Source organism: Monodelphis domestica, chromosome 2 (genome assembly GCF_027887165.1).
Source record: "Monodelphis domestica isolate mMonDom1 chromosome 2, mMonDom1.pri, whole genome shotgun sequence".
Classification (NCBI taxonomy): domain Eukaryota; kingdom Metazoa; phylum Chordata; class Mammalia; order Didelphimorphia; family Didelphidae; genus Monodelphis; species Monodelphis domestica.
In genome coordinates this window covers 99,147,323-99,168,546 of record NC_077228.1, presented here as the reverse complement: position 1 = coordinate 99,168,546, position 21,224 = coordinate 99,147,323, and the positions used below count along the sequence as shown (strand labels likewise).

Genomic DNA, 21,224 nt, shown 5'->3' with positions numbered 1-21,224 from the left:
AAGGAATAATAAAGTGGAGGAGTTCCATGGAGACTGGAACGACCTCCAGGAAGTGATGCAGAGCGAGAGGAGCAGAACCAGGAGAACATTGTACTCAGAGACAAACACACTGTGGTATAATCGAACGTAATGGACTTCTCCATTAGTGGCAGTGTAATGTCCCTGCACAATCTGCAGGAATCAAGGAGAAAAAACACTATCCATAAGCAGAGGACAAACTGAGGGAGTAGAAACACCTAGGAAAAGCAACTGCCTGACTACAATGGCTGAGGGGACATGACAGAGGAGAGACTCTAAACGAACACTTTAATGCAAATACTAACAACATGGCAATGGGTTCGAATCAAGAACACATGTGATACCAGTGGAATCACACATCGGCCACAGGGGGTGGGAGGGAGGAAAAGAAAATGATCTTTGTCTTTAATGAAAAATGCATGGAAATGATCAAATAAAATACTATTAAAAAAAAAGAAAGTGAGGGATAGAAGAGAAAAACCCATCTAACTTTACAAAGTGAATAAAAGAACAAAGCTAGATATGACTTTAATGATGATACCTTCTAGAGGATTGGTATGAGAAAGGGATGGGCTACCTTCTGATTTGCTTTTTTAATTTCCTTAATGATCAAACAACTTCATCTTAAAGATTCCAAACTTAGCACATTATTATGATTTAGTATTTTCAAGCATTCATACTAATTTTTCCTTTATTTTCTCTTGCTCTTCTTATTTCCTTTCCCCTTCTGCCAGTCCTGAGAGGGACTTTCCATGTAACCAAAATTTCATTCTATTTACTCCCTGGGCCCTCCTTGATTCAAAGTAGCTTCTCCTTTTAAGTCATAATCTCTCTTTCCTATTTTTATTTGCATAATAATTCTCCTCAACTTGTGATATATTACGAATTCAGGATAAGGATAAAAACTTGAACTATAAAGTCTCCTGGATAGCAAAGACCTCCCATTGACCTTTTATACATCCTCACTTTTCTTAGCATCTTTACTACCTGATTTGCTTTTTGAAAACAAACATAAAATAGATACAAAACTGGTAATGTAATAGGGTTAGTTACCTAGCCTTTCACAATTTGGAACAACAGACCAGCCTTTTTTGGTGCATTCAATTTTTTCTTGATTATTTTGAAGACTGTAGCCTTCATAACATTTAACTGTTATCACTTCACCTTCATTAAAAGTTTGTTTTTTTGGTAAAAATTGGCCATTCGGTATTGAACGAATGGAGCACTGTCCTGTAGACCATAAAAAATTGAACATAAAATAATGTTAAAGGAGTAAAGTTTCATGACCACATCTGCAAGAAAAAAGAAGATAAATTATAATGGACAAAGAAATTCATTAAATATTCTTTCCATGAAAGGTTGGAGGAGAAAATTATAAATCTATTACCACACATTTTTAAATATCCATGTGCAGATAGTGTGATAGGCATTTCATTAAAGTGGAAAAGACAGTAATTACATATAAATATATGTAAATATATATGATAAATGCAAAGTTAATAAATAAAATAAGCATAAAGTAAAATGTAGATTGGAAAGGAGGACTCAAACCCTTTTGGAAAACAGGAAAGATATTATGTAGAAGGTCATACTCAAACTAAATTTTGAAGCAAGGATTTTTGTGAGGTAAATATCATGAAGAAATGCTTTCAGTGTATGAGAGTTGACATAAGTGTTATAGAATAAACCAGGGTGCTGTAGGGATGTTTGTAGGTTCACAAGATAATATTTTGGGCCAGTATCAGAAGACCCAGGGTTTGGGGAAGGCCAACATTTTATGGGTAACAAGATAACAAATAATCAGGTTTAGAAACACAAGATTGTTTGTTTATTTAGGCAAAGGAAGATATGGAAAAGAATGAGGATACATCTGATCTATAGTATTTATCTAACCCTCCCAACCAATCCATAGTATATCCCTTATGGGAGATCTTCTGAGAAAGATTGTAACTACTCTGTCATTTACCTGTCTACTTTAAGTTCCAGACCCTAATATATAAATACACTCCATTAACAAAAATCCTCTTGGATAAGAATAGAAGAAATTAGGGTGGAACTAAACAGGACCAGAGCTTTGGGAAAGTTCTCACTGACAGATGATGTTGGTGTATCTCTCAGCTATCAGGATAACACAAGAACAAGTTGGTATGTAGCAGAAGGACAGCCATGGAAGAGATGCCAAGTTTCCTAGGTCCACACTAGGAGCCAAGCCAAGACCCTCTCCTAAACTGTCTGTTAGAAAACAGTCCAGTCACTTCTGTAGAATTCTAGAACTTTCCCCTGCCCCTGCATCCTCTTCAGATCCTACTGAAATTCTCTCTTTCCTTATAACAGAGTGGCCCATGCCAATTCATAAGATGGGATATGGAATGAAATTATTGAGGAAGAAAGAGGTCAGTTTGGAAAGATGAGAGAGGATGGAATGTGAAGTAACATTCAATGAGGTTGGAAAATTGGTTGACATCATGTTGTGAAGGACTTCAAAAACTATGTCTTACAAGAAAAGATATTAAGAGATAACCCATTTAAATTAACTGCAGATAGAATTAAAAATAGGAGTATATCTTCCAAAACAAAACCAGAAACTGTTTGAACACAATTATAAAATACTTTTTATACAAATAAAATAAATAACTAGAGAAACATTATTTGTTTGTGTGTAGGAAGAAAAAATATAATAAAATGACAGTTTTACCTAAGCTAATGCCTTTATTCAATACCCTCACAATTAAATTACCAAAATTATTTTAGAAAATCAAAAGTGAACAATATCAAAGGAAATAATGAAAACAAGGTTATGGAAGGCAGTCTAGCAGTACCAGATTTCAAACTGTATTCTAAAGCAGTAATTATCAAAATTATCTGATACTACGAAATAGAAAAGTAGATCACTGGAACAGAGTAGACATACAACAAATAGTTGCAAAAGATTATAGTAACATTATGTTTGACAAAGGTGAACATCCAAATTTGGGGATTAAGAATTTACTATTTGGTGACTTCCGGGTAATCATGGCTGCAATCTAGACGCCACACGCTTCCTCTCCCCGGCACCGAATGAAATAGACTACATCAAAGGAGCATAAAATCACCTTTGGAGGAACAGAAGGACTCCCCAGTACCCCACAGAGGCAAAGGTACGTGGGGCTTGAACATTTCCACACTAAAATAAGAAGGAAAAGCTTGCACAGAAAAGTGAACTGAGCCACCCTTGCCCCACCCCACCTCCCCCACTAAACCAGAGTGAGCTACCTGAGTGCTCACTGGGACAGCGAGTGAGTGGGGAACATCTCTGTCTTGGGGGGCACTCCAGGGTCCTTGGGATCTGGGGACTGCCAGGTAAAAACGTCTCAGGGTGGTTTCACTGGAGAATCCAGCAGAGCTGTACTTGGGGCGGGCTGCGCTAAACACAGGGGCGGACCATGTGCTGATTATCTGGGCGGAGCTGAACACCTGGGCAGTTTGGCTGTGACCAGGGACCCAGTGCTCTAAGAAACCTCGGAGGCTGGGAAGAACTACTCTGCAGCAACCTAAATTCACAGAAAAACCACCCATATAACCCAGATCCCAGACCAAAAAGGAAAGAGGAATAAAACCACCAAAGGGATGGCTCACATGGCCCAAAATCAAGCCTCCAGGAAGAAAGGGAAAAAAGCGACTATTGAAAACTTTTATGGTGGAAGTACCCAAGGAAAAGAGGAGAACGAGGAGGAAATCCAAAAAAATTCAGAACACGCCTCCCAAAATGGAAACTATCAACAAGCTCTGAAAGATCTCAAACTGGAACTTATCCAAAAGATGGAAACCTGGAAAGAAAAATGGGAGAAAGAGATCAGCTGTCTGACAGATAAGAATGCTCAACTGGAAAAAGAACTCAAAGCATCCAATAGAAGGGCAGACAAGGCTGAAAAGCAAAACCAGTCCCTAATGACCAGAATTAAGCACCTCGAAGAAAGTGAGAAGATAAAACAGCAAGAATCAATAAAGCAAACCCAAAAAATTAATGAATTAGAAGAAAACATAAAATATCTCACTGAGAAGGTCACGGACCTGGAAAACAGAGGGAGACGAGAAAATCTCCGAATTATCAGTCTCCCAGAAAAACCAGAGGTAAACAACAAACTGGATATTATTCTACAGGAGATTATAAAAGAAAATTGCCCTCACGTTCTGGAGCAAGGGGGCAAAATAGAAATAGAAAGGATTCATAGAACACCTTCTATACTAAATCCCCAAAAGACAACCCCTAGGAATGTAATTGCCAAATTCAAGAGCTTCCAAGTAAAGGAGAAAATCCTACAAGAAGCCAAGAAGAAGAGCTTCAGATATAAGGGGGCTCCCATAAGGATCACACACGACTTAGCGGCTAACACACTAAGAGACCGCAAAGCATGGAACACGATATTTAGAAAGGCAAGAGAGCTGGGTCTCCAACCAAGAATCAACTACCCAGCAAAACTGACTATATACTTCCAGGGGAAAGTATGGGCATTCAACAAAATAGAAGATTTCCAAGCATTTGCTAAGAAAAGACCAGAGCTCTGTGGAAAGTTCGATATCCAAGCACAGAAATCAAGAGAAACATGAAAAGGTAAATATGAAAGAAAGGGAAAAGGAGATAAATCTTATCTTTTTCTTTAAGTCAAACTCTCTTCTATAAGGACTACATTTACATCAAATTATATATATTAATATGTGGGGAAAATGTTTTGTGTAACTCTCCTAAATTGTATCATCATAAGAGTAGTTAGAAGAAACATGCATAGGGAAAGACTGGGGCATTAAGAAGATTTGGGGAAAGTTGGGGCAAAGAAAGGAAAAGGGAGGGGGGAACCGCGATAATACTAAGATTAACTCCAAGAAATAGGGGGGGGAATCAATAGAATAATCTTTCCCATATAAAGATACACAAGGGAAGGGGAGGGGAAGAACTCTCATATGAGAAGGAGAGGAAGAGAGCGTGAAGTGGAATTACTTAAATGTTACTCTCAGTGAAATCAAATCTGAGAGGGAAGAACATCTAGATCCAGTGGGATCCTGAATTCTATCTTATCCATTAGGGCAAGAAAGAAAGGAAAATCAAGGAGGGGGAGGGGGAGGGAGTACAAAAAGGGAGGGAAGGAGAGGGGGGAGGGGAAGGGAGCATAAAAAGGGAGGGGCTAGAAAGGGAAGCATCTCAAGGGAGGGGACTAGGGGGACTGACCTAAAGTAAATCACTGGTTCAAAAGAAGAAAGCTAAAGAAGAAAGGTCAGAACAAGGGGAAGATATCAAAATGCCAGCAAATCCACAAATAACAATCATAACTTTGAACGTGAATGTGATGAACTCACCCATAAAATGTAGACAAATAGCAGATTGGATTAGAACCCAAAACCCTACCATATGTTGTCTTCAAGAAACACATATGAGACGGGTTGACACTCACAAGGTTAGAATTAAAGGTTGGAGTAAGACCTTTTAGGCCTCAACCGATAGAAAGAAGGCAGGAGTTGCAATCATGATATCTGACAAAGCCAAAGTACAAATAGACCTGATCAAAAGGGATAGGGAAGGTAAATATATTCTGCTAAAAGGAAGTATAGACAATGATGAAATATCACTAATCAACATGTATGCACCAAATGGTATAGCATCCAAATTTTTAATAGAGAAACTAGGAGAATTGAAGGAGGAAATAGACAGTAAAACCATATTAGTGGGAGACTTGAACCAACCACTATCAAATTTAGATAAATCAAACCAAAAAATAAACAAGAAAGAGGTAAAAGAGGTGAATGAAATCTTAGAAAAATTAGAGTTAATAGACATATGGAGAAAAATAAATAGGGACAAAAAAGAATACACCTTCTTTTCAGCACCACATGGCACATTCACAAAAATAGATCATACACTATGTCATAGAAACATGGCACTCAAATGCAGAAAAGCAGAAATATTAACTGCAGCCTTTTCAGATCTCAAGGCAATTAAAATATTGATCGGCAAGGGTACATGGAGACCCAAATCAAAAATTAATTGGAAATTAAATAACGTGATACTCCAAAATCGGATAGTTAGAGAAGAAATCATAGAAATAATTAACAATTTTGTTGAAGAAAATGACAATGGTGAAACATCCTTTCAAACCTTATGGGATGCAGCCAAGGCAGTACTTAGAGGAAAATTCATATCCCTGAGTGCATATATTAACAAATTAGGGAGGACAGAGACCAAGGAATTGGAAATGCAAATCAAAAAACTTGAGAATGAACAAATTAAAAACCCCCAGAAGAAAACCATACTAGAGATCCTAAAAATTAAGGGAGAAATTAATAAAATAGAAAGTGACAGAACTATTAAGCTAATAAACAAGACTAGAAGCTGGTACTTTGAAAAAACAGACAAAATAGACAAAGTAATGGTTAATTTAATTTAAAAAAGGAAAGAAGAAAGGCAAATTAACAGCATCAAGGATGAGAAGGGGGATCTCACCTCCAATGAAGAGGAAATTAAGGCAATCATTAAAAACTACTTTGCCCAACTATATGGCAATAAATATACCAACCTAGGTGATATGGATGAATATTTACAAAAATATAAATTGCCTAGACTAACAGAAGAAGAAATAGTTTTCTTAAATAATCCCATATCAGAAAAAGAAATCCAACAGGCCATCAAAGAACTTCCTAAGAAAAAATCCCCAGGGCCTGATGGATTCACCAGCGAATTCTATCAAACATTCAGAGAACAGTTAATCCCAATACTATACAAACTATTTGACATAATAAGCAAAGAGGGAGTTCTACCAAACTCCTTTTATGACACAAGCATGGTACTGATTCCAAAACCAGGCAGGCCAAAAACAGAGAAAGAAAATTATACACCAATCTCCCTAATGAATATAGATGCAAAAATTTTAAGTAGGATACTAGCAAAAAGACTCCAGCAAGTGATTAGAAGGGTCATCCACCATGATCAAGTAGGATTTATACCAGGGATGCAGGGCTGGTTCAACGTTAGGAAAACTATCCACATAATTGACCACATCAACAAGCAAACCAACAAGAACCACATGATTATCTCAATAGATGCAGAAAAAGCCTTTGATAAAATACAACACCCATTCCTACTAAAAACACTAGAAAGCATAGGAATAGAAGGGTCATTCCTAAAAATAATAAACAGTATATATCTAAAACCATCAGCTAATATCATCTGCAATGGGGATAAACTAAATCCATTCCCATTAAGATCAGGAGTGAAACAAGGATGCCCATTATCACCTCTATTATTTGACATTGTATTAGAAACACTAGCAGTAGCAATTAGAGAAGAAAAAGAAATTGAAGGCATCAAAATAGGCAAGGAGGAGACCAAATTATCGCTCTTTGAAGATGACATGATGGTCTACTTAAAGAATCCTAGAGATTCAACCAAAAAGCTAATTGAAATAATCAACAACTTTAGCAAAGTTGCAGGATACAAAATAAACCCACATAAGTCATCAGCATTTCTATATAATTCCAACACAGCTCAGCAGCAAGAACTAGAAAGAGAAATCCCATTCAAAATCACCATAGACAAAATAAAATACTTAGGAATCTATCTCCTGAGACAAACACAGGATCTATATGAACACAACTACAAAACACTTTCCACACAAATAAAACTAGACTTGAACAATTGGAAGAACATTAACTGCTCATGGGTAGGATGAGCCAATATAATAAAAATGACCATCCTACCCAAACTCATCTATTTAGTGCCATACCCATGGAACTTCCAAGAATTTTTTTTTACTGATTTAGAAAAAACCATAACAAAGTTCATTTGTAAGAACAAAAGATCAAGGATATCCAGGGAAATAATGAAAAAAAAATACAAAGGAAGGGGGTCTTGCAGTCCCAGATCTCAGACTATATTACAAAGCAGCGGTCATCAAAACAATTTGGTACTGGCTAAGAGACAGAAAGGAGGATCAGTGGAATAGAATGGGGGCAAGCAACCTCAGCAAGACAGTATATGACAAACCCAAAGATCCCAGCTTTTGGGACAAAAATTCACTATTTCATAAAAACTGCTGGGAAAATTGGAGGACAGTGTGGGAAAGATTAGGCTTAGATCAACACCTCACACCCTACACCGATATAAATTCAAAATGGGTGAATGACTTGAATATAAAGAAGGAAATTATAAGAAAATTAGGCGAACACAGAATAGTATACATGTCAGACCTTTGGGAAGGGAAATACTTCAAAACCAAGCAAGAATTAGAAAGAGTTACAAAATGCAAAATAAATAATCTGGATTACATCAAATTGAAAAGTTTTTGTACAAACAAAACCAATGTAACCAAAATCAGAAGGGTAGCAACAAATTGGGAAACAATCTTCATAAAAACCTCTGACAAAGGTTTAATTACTCAAATTTATAAAGAAGTAAATCAATTGTACAAAAAATCAAGCCATTCTCCAATTGACAAATGGGCAAGGGACATGAACAGGCAGTTCTCAGCCAAAGAAATCAAAACTATTAATAAGCACATGAAAAAGTGCTCTACATCTCTTATAATCAGAGAGATGCAAATCAAAACAACTCTGAGGTATCACCTCACACCTAGCAGATTGGCTAACATGACAGCTATGCAAAGTAATGAATGCTGGAGGGGACGTGGCAAAGTGGGGACATTAATTCATTGCTGGTGGAGTTGTGAATTGATCCAACCATTCTGGAGGGCAATTTGGAACTATGTCCAAAGGGCGATAAACGATTGTTTGCCCTTTGATCCAGCCATAGCACTGCTGGGCTTGTACCCCAAAGAGATAATGGACAAAAAGACTTGTACAAGAATATTCATAGCTGCGCTCTGGCCAAAAATTGGAAAATGAGGGGATGCCCATCAATTGGGGAATGGCTGAACAAATTGTGGTATATGTTGGTGATGGAATACTATTGTGCTCAAATGAATAATAAGGTGGAGGAATTCCATGGAGATTGGAACAACCTCCAGGAAGTGATGCAGAGCGAAAGGAGTAGAACCAGGAAAACATTATACACAGAGACTGATACATTGTGGTACAATTGAAGGTGATGGACTTCTCCATTAGTATCAATGCAATTTCCCTGAACAATCTGCAGGGATCTAAAAAAAAATATAATACTACCCACAAGCAGAGGATAAACTGTGGGAGTAAAAACACTGATGAAAAACAACTGCTTGACTACAGGGTTGGAGGAGATAAGACTGAGGAGAGACTCTAAATGAACACTATAATGCAAATTCCAACAACAGGGAAATGGATTCGAGTCAAGAACACATGTGATAACCAGTGGAATCATGCGTCAGCTATGGGAGAGGGAAAGGGGGGGGGAAGGGAGGAAAAGAAAACGATCTTTGTTTGCAATGAATAATGTATGAAAACGACCAAATAAAATAATGTTAAAAAAAAAAAAGAATTCACTATTTGGTAAAAATTGTTGGAAAAATTTGAAAACAGTCTGAAACTAGATGTAGACTAATGTCTTTCATAATGTACTAAGATAAGATCAAAATGGATATATGACCTGGGAATAAAAGAAGATATTATAAAGAAAATGATAATTTTTACTACATTAAATTAAAAATGTTTATATAAATAAAACCAATGTAAGCATGATTAGAAAGAAAGCAGAATATTGGGGGAAATTTTCAGAGATAGGTTCTCAAATAAATGTCTAATATCTCAAAAACATACAAAACTACAGAACTGAGTCAAAATGTGAATCATTTTCTGCTTAATAAGTGGTCAAAGGATGTGAATAGGCAGTGTTTTGAAGAAATCAAAGCTACACATAAACATATAAAAATTCTCTAAATATTTTTTGATTGGAGAAATGAACATTGTAAAAGTTTTCAAACATCATTTTTTATAGTCTAAAGTAAAAGAAGAGGAAAATGTAAAATTTTGGAGAGAATGTGAAAAACCTGAAACATTAGTACATTGTTGGTCTACTGTAAACTGATCGAGGCTTGAAATTATGGTAAAATTGCTATAAATCAGTTTGTATATTTTTTTACCCATTAACATTCCTGTTGGGTCTATCTATTACCTAAGGTGATCAGGAAAAAGGAAAAGAACCTATACATTTTAAAATAAATATAGCACCTTTCTCTTTGATTGCAAAAATGTAGAAATTGAAGGCATGTCCACCTAATGGCTGAATATGTTGTGGTCTGCAATTGCAATGAAACTCTATTGTGATATAACAAATGACAAGCAAGTTGGTTTTAGGAAGGTATGGAAAGACGTGCATGACATAATGAAGGGTGAAATGATTAAAACCAATAAAAAGTTGTATTTAGTGATTTGTTTGATATCATTTGAAGTATAACTGGGAATGGTAAAGCTATTTTGAATAATATAAATATATAAATATTCAAATGAACTACAAAGGATTTACCAAGGAAGATGCTATCTACGTCCATAGAAAGAACTGATGTATGGAAATATTTATTATATGATTTCACATGTAGCAATATGTCAAAAGTTGGCTATATTTAGTGTGAAATTGGGAGGGAGAGAGGGAAAACTTGGAAAAAATATAAATAAATTTTTTTTAAAAATTGGAATTCCTAAAATATTTATAAAAAAAAGATTTTGTCCCTTTTTCTGAAAACTTATTTGATTATAAGTTTTTCTTGGCTATTAATAGGTAACACTTTTATTGGGAGACGGGACAATGAAGTTCTTAAAATAGGCACAGATATGCTTTGTTTATTTTTACTTATTCAAAAATGAATAGGTAATCTATCTATTATAATCCAGTCACTTTAGGATGTCTGATGAATATACTTCTTGTCATAAATGACTGGGAGGGTTATAATTTGTGATGATGAAAAGAACCAATAACTCAGAAATCCAGATATATCCAGAATCCTGGGAAGGACTGGAAACTTAGAGGAAGTCTTATAATAGATAGGAAAGAAAATCATAATCAAGAAGTCATGGGTTAAAATGGGATGGAAGGAGGCATTCTGGGTAAACATGGTAGCAGTCTAGGCAAAAGACTCATCATCTCCTCAGCACCCACCCATATAGACTACCTCAAAAGACCAAAAAAAAAAAAAACAAATTTATAAGAATGAAGGAACCCTACATTAGGGTGTAGCATTGAATGTACCTGGGATTTGGGCATTTCCACATTATAAGGGGGTGAAAAAGCTCCCACAAAATGCAAGATGATCTACCCCTCCCCACCCTACCTACAGAGCCAGAGTCAGAGCCAGCACATGCCAGAATCAGTGAGTGAGTAGGGGAACCACTAGACTGAGTAAGAGGCACTTCTAGGTCCTTGGGAGGTGACTAAGACCACCAAAGACCTACCCCTGTGAGCAGGTATACCAGAAACCCTAGAAGGCTGAAGAGCGCTGACCATGGGCACTCACAGGAAAATAGTACAGAGAAGGGCAGCAAAAAGCAGAGGCTGCGGAGATTCAAGAGGTTGCCTCAGGCAAAATCCTTGCTCCTTAACTCCATAATCAGAAGCCTGCCCATCTCACTCAGATTTCTGACCAAAAAGGGAAGGAAAAACCTGCACAGTGATGGAAAATTGTGCCCAGGAACAAAAACCTCCCTCCAAAAAAACCAAAAGGGATTGACCCTGAAAAAATTTTACGGAGGAAAAACCCAGGCTGCCGAGGAAATAAAGGTGGAAATTTAAATAAATGCACCAAAACCTTCCAAAAAATTGAAATTGTCCACAAGGTCTTGAAGAATTTAAATTGAAGCTGATCAAAAAGATGGAAACCTTCTGGCAAGAGAAGTGGGAAATAGTTCAAAGAGAAAATAACAGTTTAAAATACAAGAACTTACAATTGGAGAAACAGCTGGAAGCCACAAAAAGCAGGATAGACCAAACTGAAAGGGAAAACCAGTATTTAAAGACCAGAATTAGGCAACTGGAAGCCAATGATCTTGCAAAACAACAAGAATTTATAAAGTAAAGACAAAAGACTGACAAAATAGAAGAAAATATAAGATATCTCACTGAGAAGATGAAAGATCAGGAAAATAGAGCAAAGAGAGACAGAATCATTGGTCTACCTGAAAATCCAGAAATGAACAGAAATCTTGACATCATACTATAAGAAATCATCCAAGAAAAAGGCCCTGATGTTCCTGAAAAAGTGATTAAAATAGAGACTGAAAGAGTTCATAGAACACTCTCTACACAAAATCCTCAAAAGACAACTCCCATGAATGTAATTGTCGAATTTAAGAGCTTTTAAACTATGGCACTTTCCACACTAAAGGACCACAAGGTTTGGAACATGGTATTGAGAAAGGCAAGATAATTGGGTCTTCAACCAAAGATCACCTATCCATTAAAGCTGCCTATATACTTCCAGGGGAAAGTATGGGTATTCAACAAAATTGAGGATTTACAAATATTTGTAAAGAAAAGAACAGAAATAAGTGGAAAGTTTGATATCCAAACACAATGATCAACAAATCCATGAAAAGGTAAATAAGAAAGAGAGGGAAAAGGAGTAAAATGTTTTTTTTATTCAAACTTTCTTCTTTAAGGGCTTCAATTAGACCAAATTATAATAGACTACAGCGAGTCATCATGAGGGTTATTCACTATGATCAGGTGGGATTTATACCAGGACTGCAAGGGTGGTTCAATATTAGGAAAACCATCCACATGATTGATCATATCAACAAGCAAAATAAAAAAAAATCATATGATTATCTCAATAGATGCAGAAAATACCTTTGACAAAATACAATACTCATTCCTATTGAAAACACTAGAAAGTATAGCAATAGAAGGGTCTTTCCTAAAAATAATAAACAGTATTTATCTAAAACCATTAGCCAACATTGTATGCAATGGCGTTAAACTAGATGCATTCCCAATAATATCAGAAGTGAAACAAGGACGCCCATTATCACCTCTATTATTTAACATTGTCCTAGAAACACTAACAGTAGCAATTAGAGAAGAAAAAGAAATTGAAGGTATTAAAATTGGCAATGAGGAGACTAAGCTATCATACTTAGCAGATGATAAAATGGTATACTTAAAGAATCCTAGAGAATCAACTAAAAATTTAGTGAAAATAATCAACAATTTTAACAGAGTTGCAGGACACAAAATAAACCCATAAATCATCAGCATTTCTATATATCTCCAATGCATTTCAGCAGCAAGAATTAGAAAGAGAAATTCTATTTAAAATCACCTTAGACAATATAAAATACTTAGGAATCTATCTGCCAAGAGAAACACAGGAACCATATGGACACAACTACAAAAATGCTTTCTACACAATGAAAACTATATCTAAACAATTGGAAAAACATTAATTGCTCATGGGTAGGATGAGGTAACATAAAAAAATTACCATCCTACCCAAACTTATTTACTTATTTAGTGCCATACTCATTTAACAACCAAAAAAACTTTTTTACTTAATTAGAAAAAAAAAACATAATAAAGACCATTTGGAAGAACAAAAGATCAAGGATATCCAGGGAAATAATGAAAAAATGCAAAGGAAGGAGGCCTTGCAGTGCCAGACCTCAAACTATATTATAAAGCAGTGGTCATCAAAACAATATGGTACTGGCTAAGAGACAGAAAAGAGGATCGGTGGAATAGACTTGGCGTAAATGATCTCAGCAAGACAGTTTATGACAAACCCAAAGACCCCAGCTTTTGGGAAAAAATTCCACTATTTGATAAAAACTGTTGGGAAAACTGGAAGACAATGTGGGAGAGATTAGGTTTGGATCAACACCTCAGACCCTATACCAAGATAAACTCAGAATGGGTGAATGACTTGAACATAAAGAAAGAAACTATAAGTAAATTATGTGAACAGAGAATAGTACACATTTCAGCCCTTTCAGAAAGGAAAGATTTTAAAAGCAAGCAAGACTTTGAAAAAGTCACAAAATGTAAAATCAATAATTTTGATTACATCAAATTAAAAAGGTTTTGTACAAACAAAACCAATGCAACCAAAATTAGAAGGGAAGTAGCTAATTGAGAAACAATCTTCATAACAAAAACCTCTGAGAAATGTCTAATTACTCAAATTTACAAAGAGCTAAATTAATTGTACAAAAAATCAAGCCTTTCACCAATTGATAAATGGGCAAGGGACATGAATAGGCAATTTTCAGTTAAAGAATTCAAAACTATTAATAAGTACATGAAAAATTTTTCTAAATCTTTTATAATCAGAGAGATGCACATCAAAACATCTCTGAGGTATCACCTGACACCTAGCAGATTATCTAACATGACAGTAACTGAAAGTAATGAATGCTGGAGGGGATGTGGCAAAGTCGGGACATTAATTCATTGCTCCTGGAGTTGTGAATCAATCCAGCCATTCTGGAGGGCAATTTGGAACTATGCCCAAAGGACACTTAAAGACTACCTGCCCTTTGATCCAGCCATAGTACTGCTGGGTTTGAACCCCAAAGAGATAATAAGGAAAAAGTCATGTACAGGAATATTCATAACTGTGCTCTTTGTGGAGGCAAAAAAAAATTGGAAAATGAAGGGATCCCCTTCAATTGGGGAATGGCTGAACAAATTGTGGTATATGTTGGTGATGGAATACTATTGTGCTCAAAGGAATAATAAAGCAGAGGAATTCCATGGGAACTGGAACAACCTCTAGGAAGTGATGTAGAGTGAAAGGAGCAGAACCAGGAGAACATTGTACATAGAGACTGATACACTTTGATACAATCAAATGTAATGGACTTCTCCATTGGTGGCAATGCAGTGATCCTGATCAACCCAGAGGGATCTATGAGAAAGAACACTATCCACTTTCAGAGGAAAAACCATGGGAGTAAAAACAGGGAAGGAAAAGAACTGCTTGATTACATGGGTCAAGGGGGATATTTTTGGGGTTGTAGACCCTAAATGAACATCCTAGGGCAAACATCAACAGCATGGAAATAGGTTCTGATCAAGGACACATGTAATATCCAGTGTAATTGCATGTCCGCTACAGGAAGGGGGGGAGGAACAAAATATGATTTTTGTAACCAAGGAATAATGTTTGAAATTGAACATATTAAAAAAATGGGATGGAAGAATTTGGAATAGTGGAAACTTTCTAACATGAGATGATGCCTCTACCTTTATACATTTCTCAGCAACCGATATTCTAAGAGCATAGCATAATAGAAAACTGAAGGTATAGAGGAACAAGATCTACATAGATATGCATAAAATGACACAAAATATTTAAAAGAGAAGTCATAAACAGAGTACTTTGGAATATTTCATTACATGAGAAATAAAAAGAAACTAAAGAAGAAATAAATAAAAAAATATTCATCATAGATTAAAAATTTGGATATGGAGAATAGGGAACAAGATCAACAAACCTTTTAAGAGAAAAGGCCATAAGAAAAAAATTAACAAGAAAATTTTGAAAAGAGAATTCAAGTGCGATTTTGAATGAATGGTTTTAACAGAGGAGGGGAAAGAAGATGAGAAAGAAGAAAAGAATTAGATACCTAAATAAAAGGATGAAATGAAAAAGAATCAATACATTACCTCAAGCAACAATGTAGGAAAAACACTGACAGAAGGATAAGTTTGAGATTAAGAAAGCCTTTAGTAAAAGCATTGTTGAAGTGTATAAAAAATCTGTTTGAGCCTAAAAGCACTGTCTTAAAAGGGGAAGAATAAAACAAAAACATCCTAACTCAGAAAAAAGTACTACATGTAAAAAAAGAAGGAAATTTAAACCTAATCTTGCAGCTTTTAATGGGAATAGAATAAACAATCTAGTGAGAGTTAATGTAAGATATTAAAACCCTACAAGAAACATACCTAAAAAGCAAAGATATAAACAGAATAAAAGCAAGATTAGAAATTTTTCTCCTAGTCATCAGGAGATTCCAAAAAAATCCCAAGAGTTGTCATATGGTATCAGAAATAAAAACTCACTGTATAAAAAGAGAAAACTAGGAAGTCACGTTTTAGTGAAATGAAGCATAAAAACCAATATTAATAATAGCTATTTATGTGTATATGTATATAGTTATCTGTTTTCTAAATGTCAAAACATCTAAATTCATAATGAGAAAATTGTTAAGGATAATTTAGGGTTGTAACCTAGTCTAAATTTGACTTTTGGTCACCAGGGGATATCCTATATAAAATACACAAGTCAGTTTGGAAATATATGGTGGTTTAATCAATCTATAGCAAAGAAATCAAGGAGAAGAGAGAGGGAAAAGGTATAGGATTCTCCCACCCAGCCTGTGCCAGGCTAGCCACAAGGTCCTTGAAGATTAGAGGCTTTCTCTAAGAAGATAGTGTTGGAAGGTAAAGGAGAAAAAAATCAGCCTAACTCTGAGAGATCTCAGAAAAGAGTATCACCTTACTAGGTTACTAGGCTTTCTCCAGTATGGTATCAAGGAAAACTCACCACTAAACCCGGACAATAGCATCCACCATGCCAAGATGCCAACATGTTCAGCAAGTTGCCTCCAGCCACCTCTCCGCCATCAAAGAGTACAGAGAGAAGAAGTGACAAGAAATATATAGATGGTTTTACATCACTTTCCTGCATCTCACATGTACCAATGATATCTTAGGCTTGACTGAGGACAGCCCAGGGGTCTGCCAGTTGTTTCTGATTTGCCATTTGCTAGCACATGTCTATCAAATTCACAAGACATTCCTGATTTTGGTAGACTAAGTAAGGTGGAGTATTACAAAATTAAGTTGCAAGAAGATATAAATAGTAACATAATAATAAGAATCTTACATTTTTGGAAAATTCTTAATAGATAAAATAAAGTAAGGAATCAAATAAACTCCTGGAAATTATATATATATATACATATATATATATAATTTTCTGATTATAAATATTAAGTAATAAAACTTTTTGAAAGAACTTTTAGGTCTGTGAGAATATATGAAGAAACTTAAACACAAATTAGATTCACTAAGGAAAAGCAGCCATAAAAGACATGCTTATGAGTTTCCTGGGATTCCACCTCAGGAACTGGATCTCAAAATAGCAGCTCAAAAAGTTTTGTCTAGCTGTAATGTAAATAAAGACACCTCCTGAAATCTTCTTCCATAATCATCCTTGAGTTGTTCATTATTTTGATTACCAAAGAAGCTTTTGGAATATTTTGACCAAATGACCCAGACCCTCTTTTCTTCTGATTTCCACACTTGCTTGGGTTTGTAGAAATGCCTTAGAAGTATTTTGGATAAAGTCTTTTCATAAACTATTTTCTGTGACAAAGTTAAACCCCTAAGAATGATGTAATGCTTATACCCTACTTTCTAAGAAAACCTTTCTCTTTGTCATAATGAATGGAATAACTTGCTTCAAATCATTGTGCAGAGCAGTCATTTGCTCAGGGTTTGTTCCAGTCATCATTTGGGTGTTTGCTTTCTATCTCTATTCTCTCTCTCTCTCTCTCTCTCTCTCCCTCTCTCTCTCTCTCTCTCTCTCTCTCTCTCTCTCTCTCTCTCTCTCTCTCTCTCTCTCTCTCTCCTCTCTCTCTCTCTCTCTCTCTCTCTCTCTCTCTCTCTCTCTCTCTCTCTCTCTCTCTCTCTCTCTCTCTCTCTCTCTCTCTCTTTCATTTTCACTACCTTATAAAGAACTGGCTTCCTTAGAAAGCTGACTCTCTCTCTCTCTACGGCTGAGATGGTGGGTTTTACCCTTGATCACTTGGCTCTGACATCCAGTCATTCATCATTTGTCACTCAACAAGGACCTTTTATAAAAACTAACAAAGAATAGTATAGAAATCTTGTTAATGAATGTAGAAAGTAAAAATAATAAGTATTTTATTGTCCATAATGCAATTAAAATATTAATCCATTCAAAAAGAACAAAACACACATCTAAGTGAAAACTGGATAAAGACATCCTAAATTGTGAGTACATTAAAGAGGGAGCCATAGCAATAATAAATAATAATGTGAAGACAAGTAGAATTAGAAAACATATAAAAATTTCTGTGATGTAGCTAAAGCAGCCTGTAGTGGGGGGGGGGGGGGGAACTGAATATCATAAACATAGTGACAAAATTAAAGAGGGGAAAGTTAATAAACTGGATAAGTATTGATACAATTAAGAAAGAAGGAAATAAATCAACCCTAGAATGAGCAAAATAAAAAGAAGATACTGAAAATTAGAGAAGAAAAAACTAGAAACCAAAAGAACTAAAGTTATTATACACATGATAAAAATTTCTCAAAAAATAATTATAAAATATTGCTGTAATTTTGGACAATTTTTGAGTTGCCTAAATTCAATTGATTGATCAATTTTAAGTAGTTTTCTGTGGTTATATGATTCATGTTTTTACCTCCAATCTCCCTCCTGGAGTTGACAATCAATTCCACTGGGTTCAACATGTATTATCAGTCCATACCTATTTCCTATACTCATATAACCAAGTGATGAATCTGTTTTTCATCTGTTTCTACTTCCAGAGTTCTTATCATATGGATAGCATTCTTTCTTGTAAGTCTCTGGGGATTGTCCTACATCATTCTATTGCTATTAGTACCAACATCTATTACATGAGTGTGCCACGATGTATCAGTTTCTGTGTATAATGTTCTGATCTTGCTCATTTCACTCCACATCAGTTCATGGAGGTTTTTCCAGTTCATGTAGAAATCAAGCACTTTATCATTCTTTAGAGCACAAAAGTATTCTATCACCATCATATGCCACAATTTGTTCAGCCATTCTACAATCATCAGACAATCAGACACTCCCACATTTTCCAAATTTTTGCCACCACAAAGAGGGAAGCTCTTTTTATTTCAATCATTTTTATTATCTCTTTAGGGTCCAGCTCTAGTAGTGGTATATTGCTGGATCAAAGGGCATGCATTCCTTTAAAGCCCTTTTGACATAATTCCAAATTTCCTTCTGGAATGGTTGTATCAATTCACAACTCCACCAGCAGTGTATTAGTGTCCCAATTTTACCACATTCTCTAAAAAATTTATTAGGCTCATTTGCTGTCATATTGTCCAATCTGCTAGGTGTGAGTGAGGTGGTACCTCAGAATTCCTTTGATCTGCATTTCCCTAATCAGGAGTGACTGAAAACTTTTTTTTCTTTTGATTATTGATAATTTTGATTTCTTCATCTGAAAACTGCCTATTCATATCCCTTGAACATTTGTCAGTTGGGGATTGACTTGATTTCTTCTACATTTGACTTAGTTCATTATGAATTTGAGAAATTAGACCTTTATCAGGGAATTATTTTATAAATTGTTGCTTCCCTTTTAATTTTGGTTGTATTGGGTGTTATTTTGGTACAAAAATTCTTTTTAATTTAATATAATCAAAATTATTCCTTTTACATTTTTTAATGTTGTTTATCTCTTCCCTGGTCTTAAATTCTTTCCTTACCTAAAGATCTAACAGGTATACTATTCCATGTTCTCCTAATTAACATATAATTTCCTTCTTTATATTTAAGTCAATTACCCATTTTGAATTTATCTTGGTATAGGATTTGAAATGTTGACCTAAAGGTAATTTTTCCCATATCACTTTCCAGTTTTCCCAGCAATTTTTGTGAAATAATGAGTTCTTCTTCCCCAAACAGGGATCTTTGGGTTTATCAAACATTGGTTTGCTGAGGTCATTTACTCCTACTCTATTCCATTGATCCCTGTTTCTTTCTCTTAGCCAGTACCAGATTGTTTTAATGATCACTGCTTATAGTAGAGTTTAAGATCTGGTACTGCTAGGCCACTGTCCCTCACAATTTTTTTTCCATTCTTGATCTTTTGTTCTTCAGACGAATGTTGTTATAATTTTTTTCTAATTCTATAAAGTTGTTTGGTAGTTTGACAGGAATAGCACTGAATAAGTAAATTAATTATGGTAGGATTATCATTTGGCTTCTGGTGAAATTTGCTTTTGCTTTCACATTCGAGTTCTGGACCCACTAGGATTAGGGATTAGGGTATTTTTAGCTAGCTAATTCTTTCTACCTCTTTCCTATATTTCCTACCTTGCTGTAAATGAAAGCTACTATCATCCTCATGACTTAAGGGTTAATTATTTTATAAATGGTGACCACAATAATTTTTTTAAATCTCTATTTGTCCAACCCATTACTATTATTACAGAGAGTAATGGCTTCTTCTTGTTGTTGAGTTTAGAACATCTTGTTTTGAAGCAGACTAATGAAATCATGGGGAGATGTCTTGACTTGCCATGAGTTGCATTTAAGTGAGGCAGAGTTGCACAATGTGCTCAGTCTCATTTTTTCCTCAGAGTTATCAAAGTCTTGTAGTAAGACACCTACCAAGAGACCTGGCAGTGTTCTAGAACACAATGGATGGCCTTTTGCTTCTTTGACTTCTGATCAAGCTATAAGGACTGTTTAGGGCTGCACATCTTCCTTTCATTTTCCTCTTTTCCCCAACTCTCAACTGTGGTTCCAAAGACCATTTGAGTAGACAGGATAAATTCGGCTGAGGGTTACCGATGACTCTCAAACTTGCCAGTGAGTTGAGAGAATGTATACGTCAAGAATATGAAGATTTACTCAGTGTAATGGACAGATGAGATAAAATTGGGTCCAGTGGCCATAAAGGTGTCTGAAGGAGGTGGATACATGTGAGAGTGCTCCAAAGCATTAATAATAAGAGAAATACAAATCAAAACCACCCAGGGTTTCACCTCACCTAAAAAGTTGGTAAAGATTAAAATATATAGAACGTTGAGAGAATTTTGGAAGGACTGTCACATTTGTGCACTTTTGGTGGAACAATGAATTATTACCAACTTTCTGGGAGGAAATTTAATTTTGTGAAAAGAAAGTATCTAAAATGGAAATAACTTTTGTTATAGGGATTTCACAGTTAGGCATAAACTCCAGTGAATTCATTGATAAAAAGAAAGACTCTCAGTATACCAAAATATTTATAGAAGCATTGTCTTTTGTGGTAGCAATGAAAATAGAAACAAAATATTGACCCATAGATTGAGGAATAAAAGTTGAAGTAAATTGATATAAGTGAATATGGTAGAATATTACCTTAGTATCAGAAATAAGGAATATGATGGATACAGATAAATATGGAAAGATTTACACAAACTGAGACAATTTGACATAAGCTGATAAACAAAAACAATATATATATATATGTACATATATAATGCCTTCTTGTTGTTCAGAGGTTTTGGTGGTATA

The 21,224-nt window shown here is 35.3% G+C and overlaps 1 protein-coding gene across 8 annotated transcripts in view; it reads right to left on the bottom strand.

The window, feature by feature from the left end:
* Nucleotides 1-21,224, bottom strand: part of LOC100026505 (complement factor H) — a 179,790-nt gene that overhangs the window by 116,144 nt on the left and 42,422 nt on the right. For 5 of the 8 annotated variants that reach the window (XM_007481000.3, XM_007480999.3, XM_007481003.3 and 2 more), the window contains one exon: nt 1,072-1,248. The exons of the other annotated variants lie outside the window; for them this stretch is intronic. In XM_007481000.3, the coding sequence (XP_007481062.1) occupies nt 1,072-1,248 (177 nt within the window). The remainder of the gene's footprint in view (nt 1-1,071; nt 1,249-21,224) is intronic. 8 annotated transcript variants of the gene reach the window in all.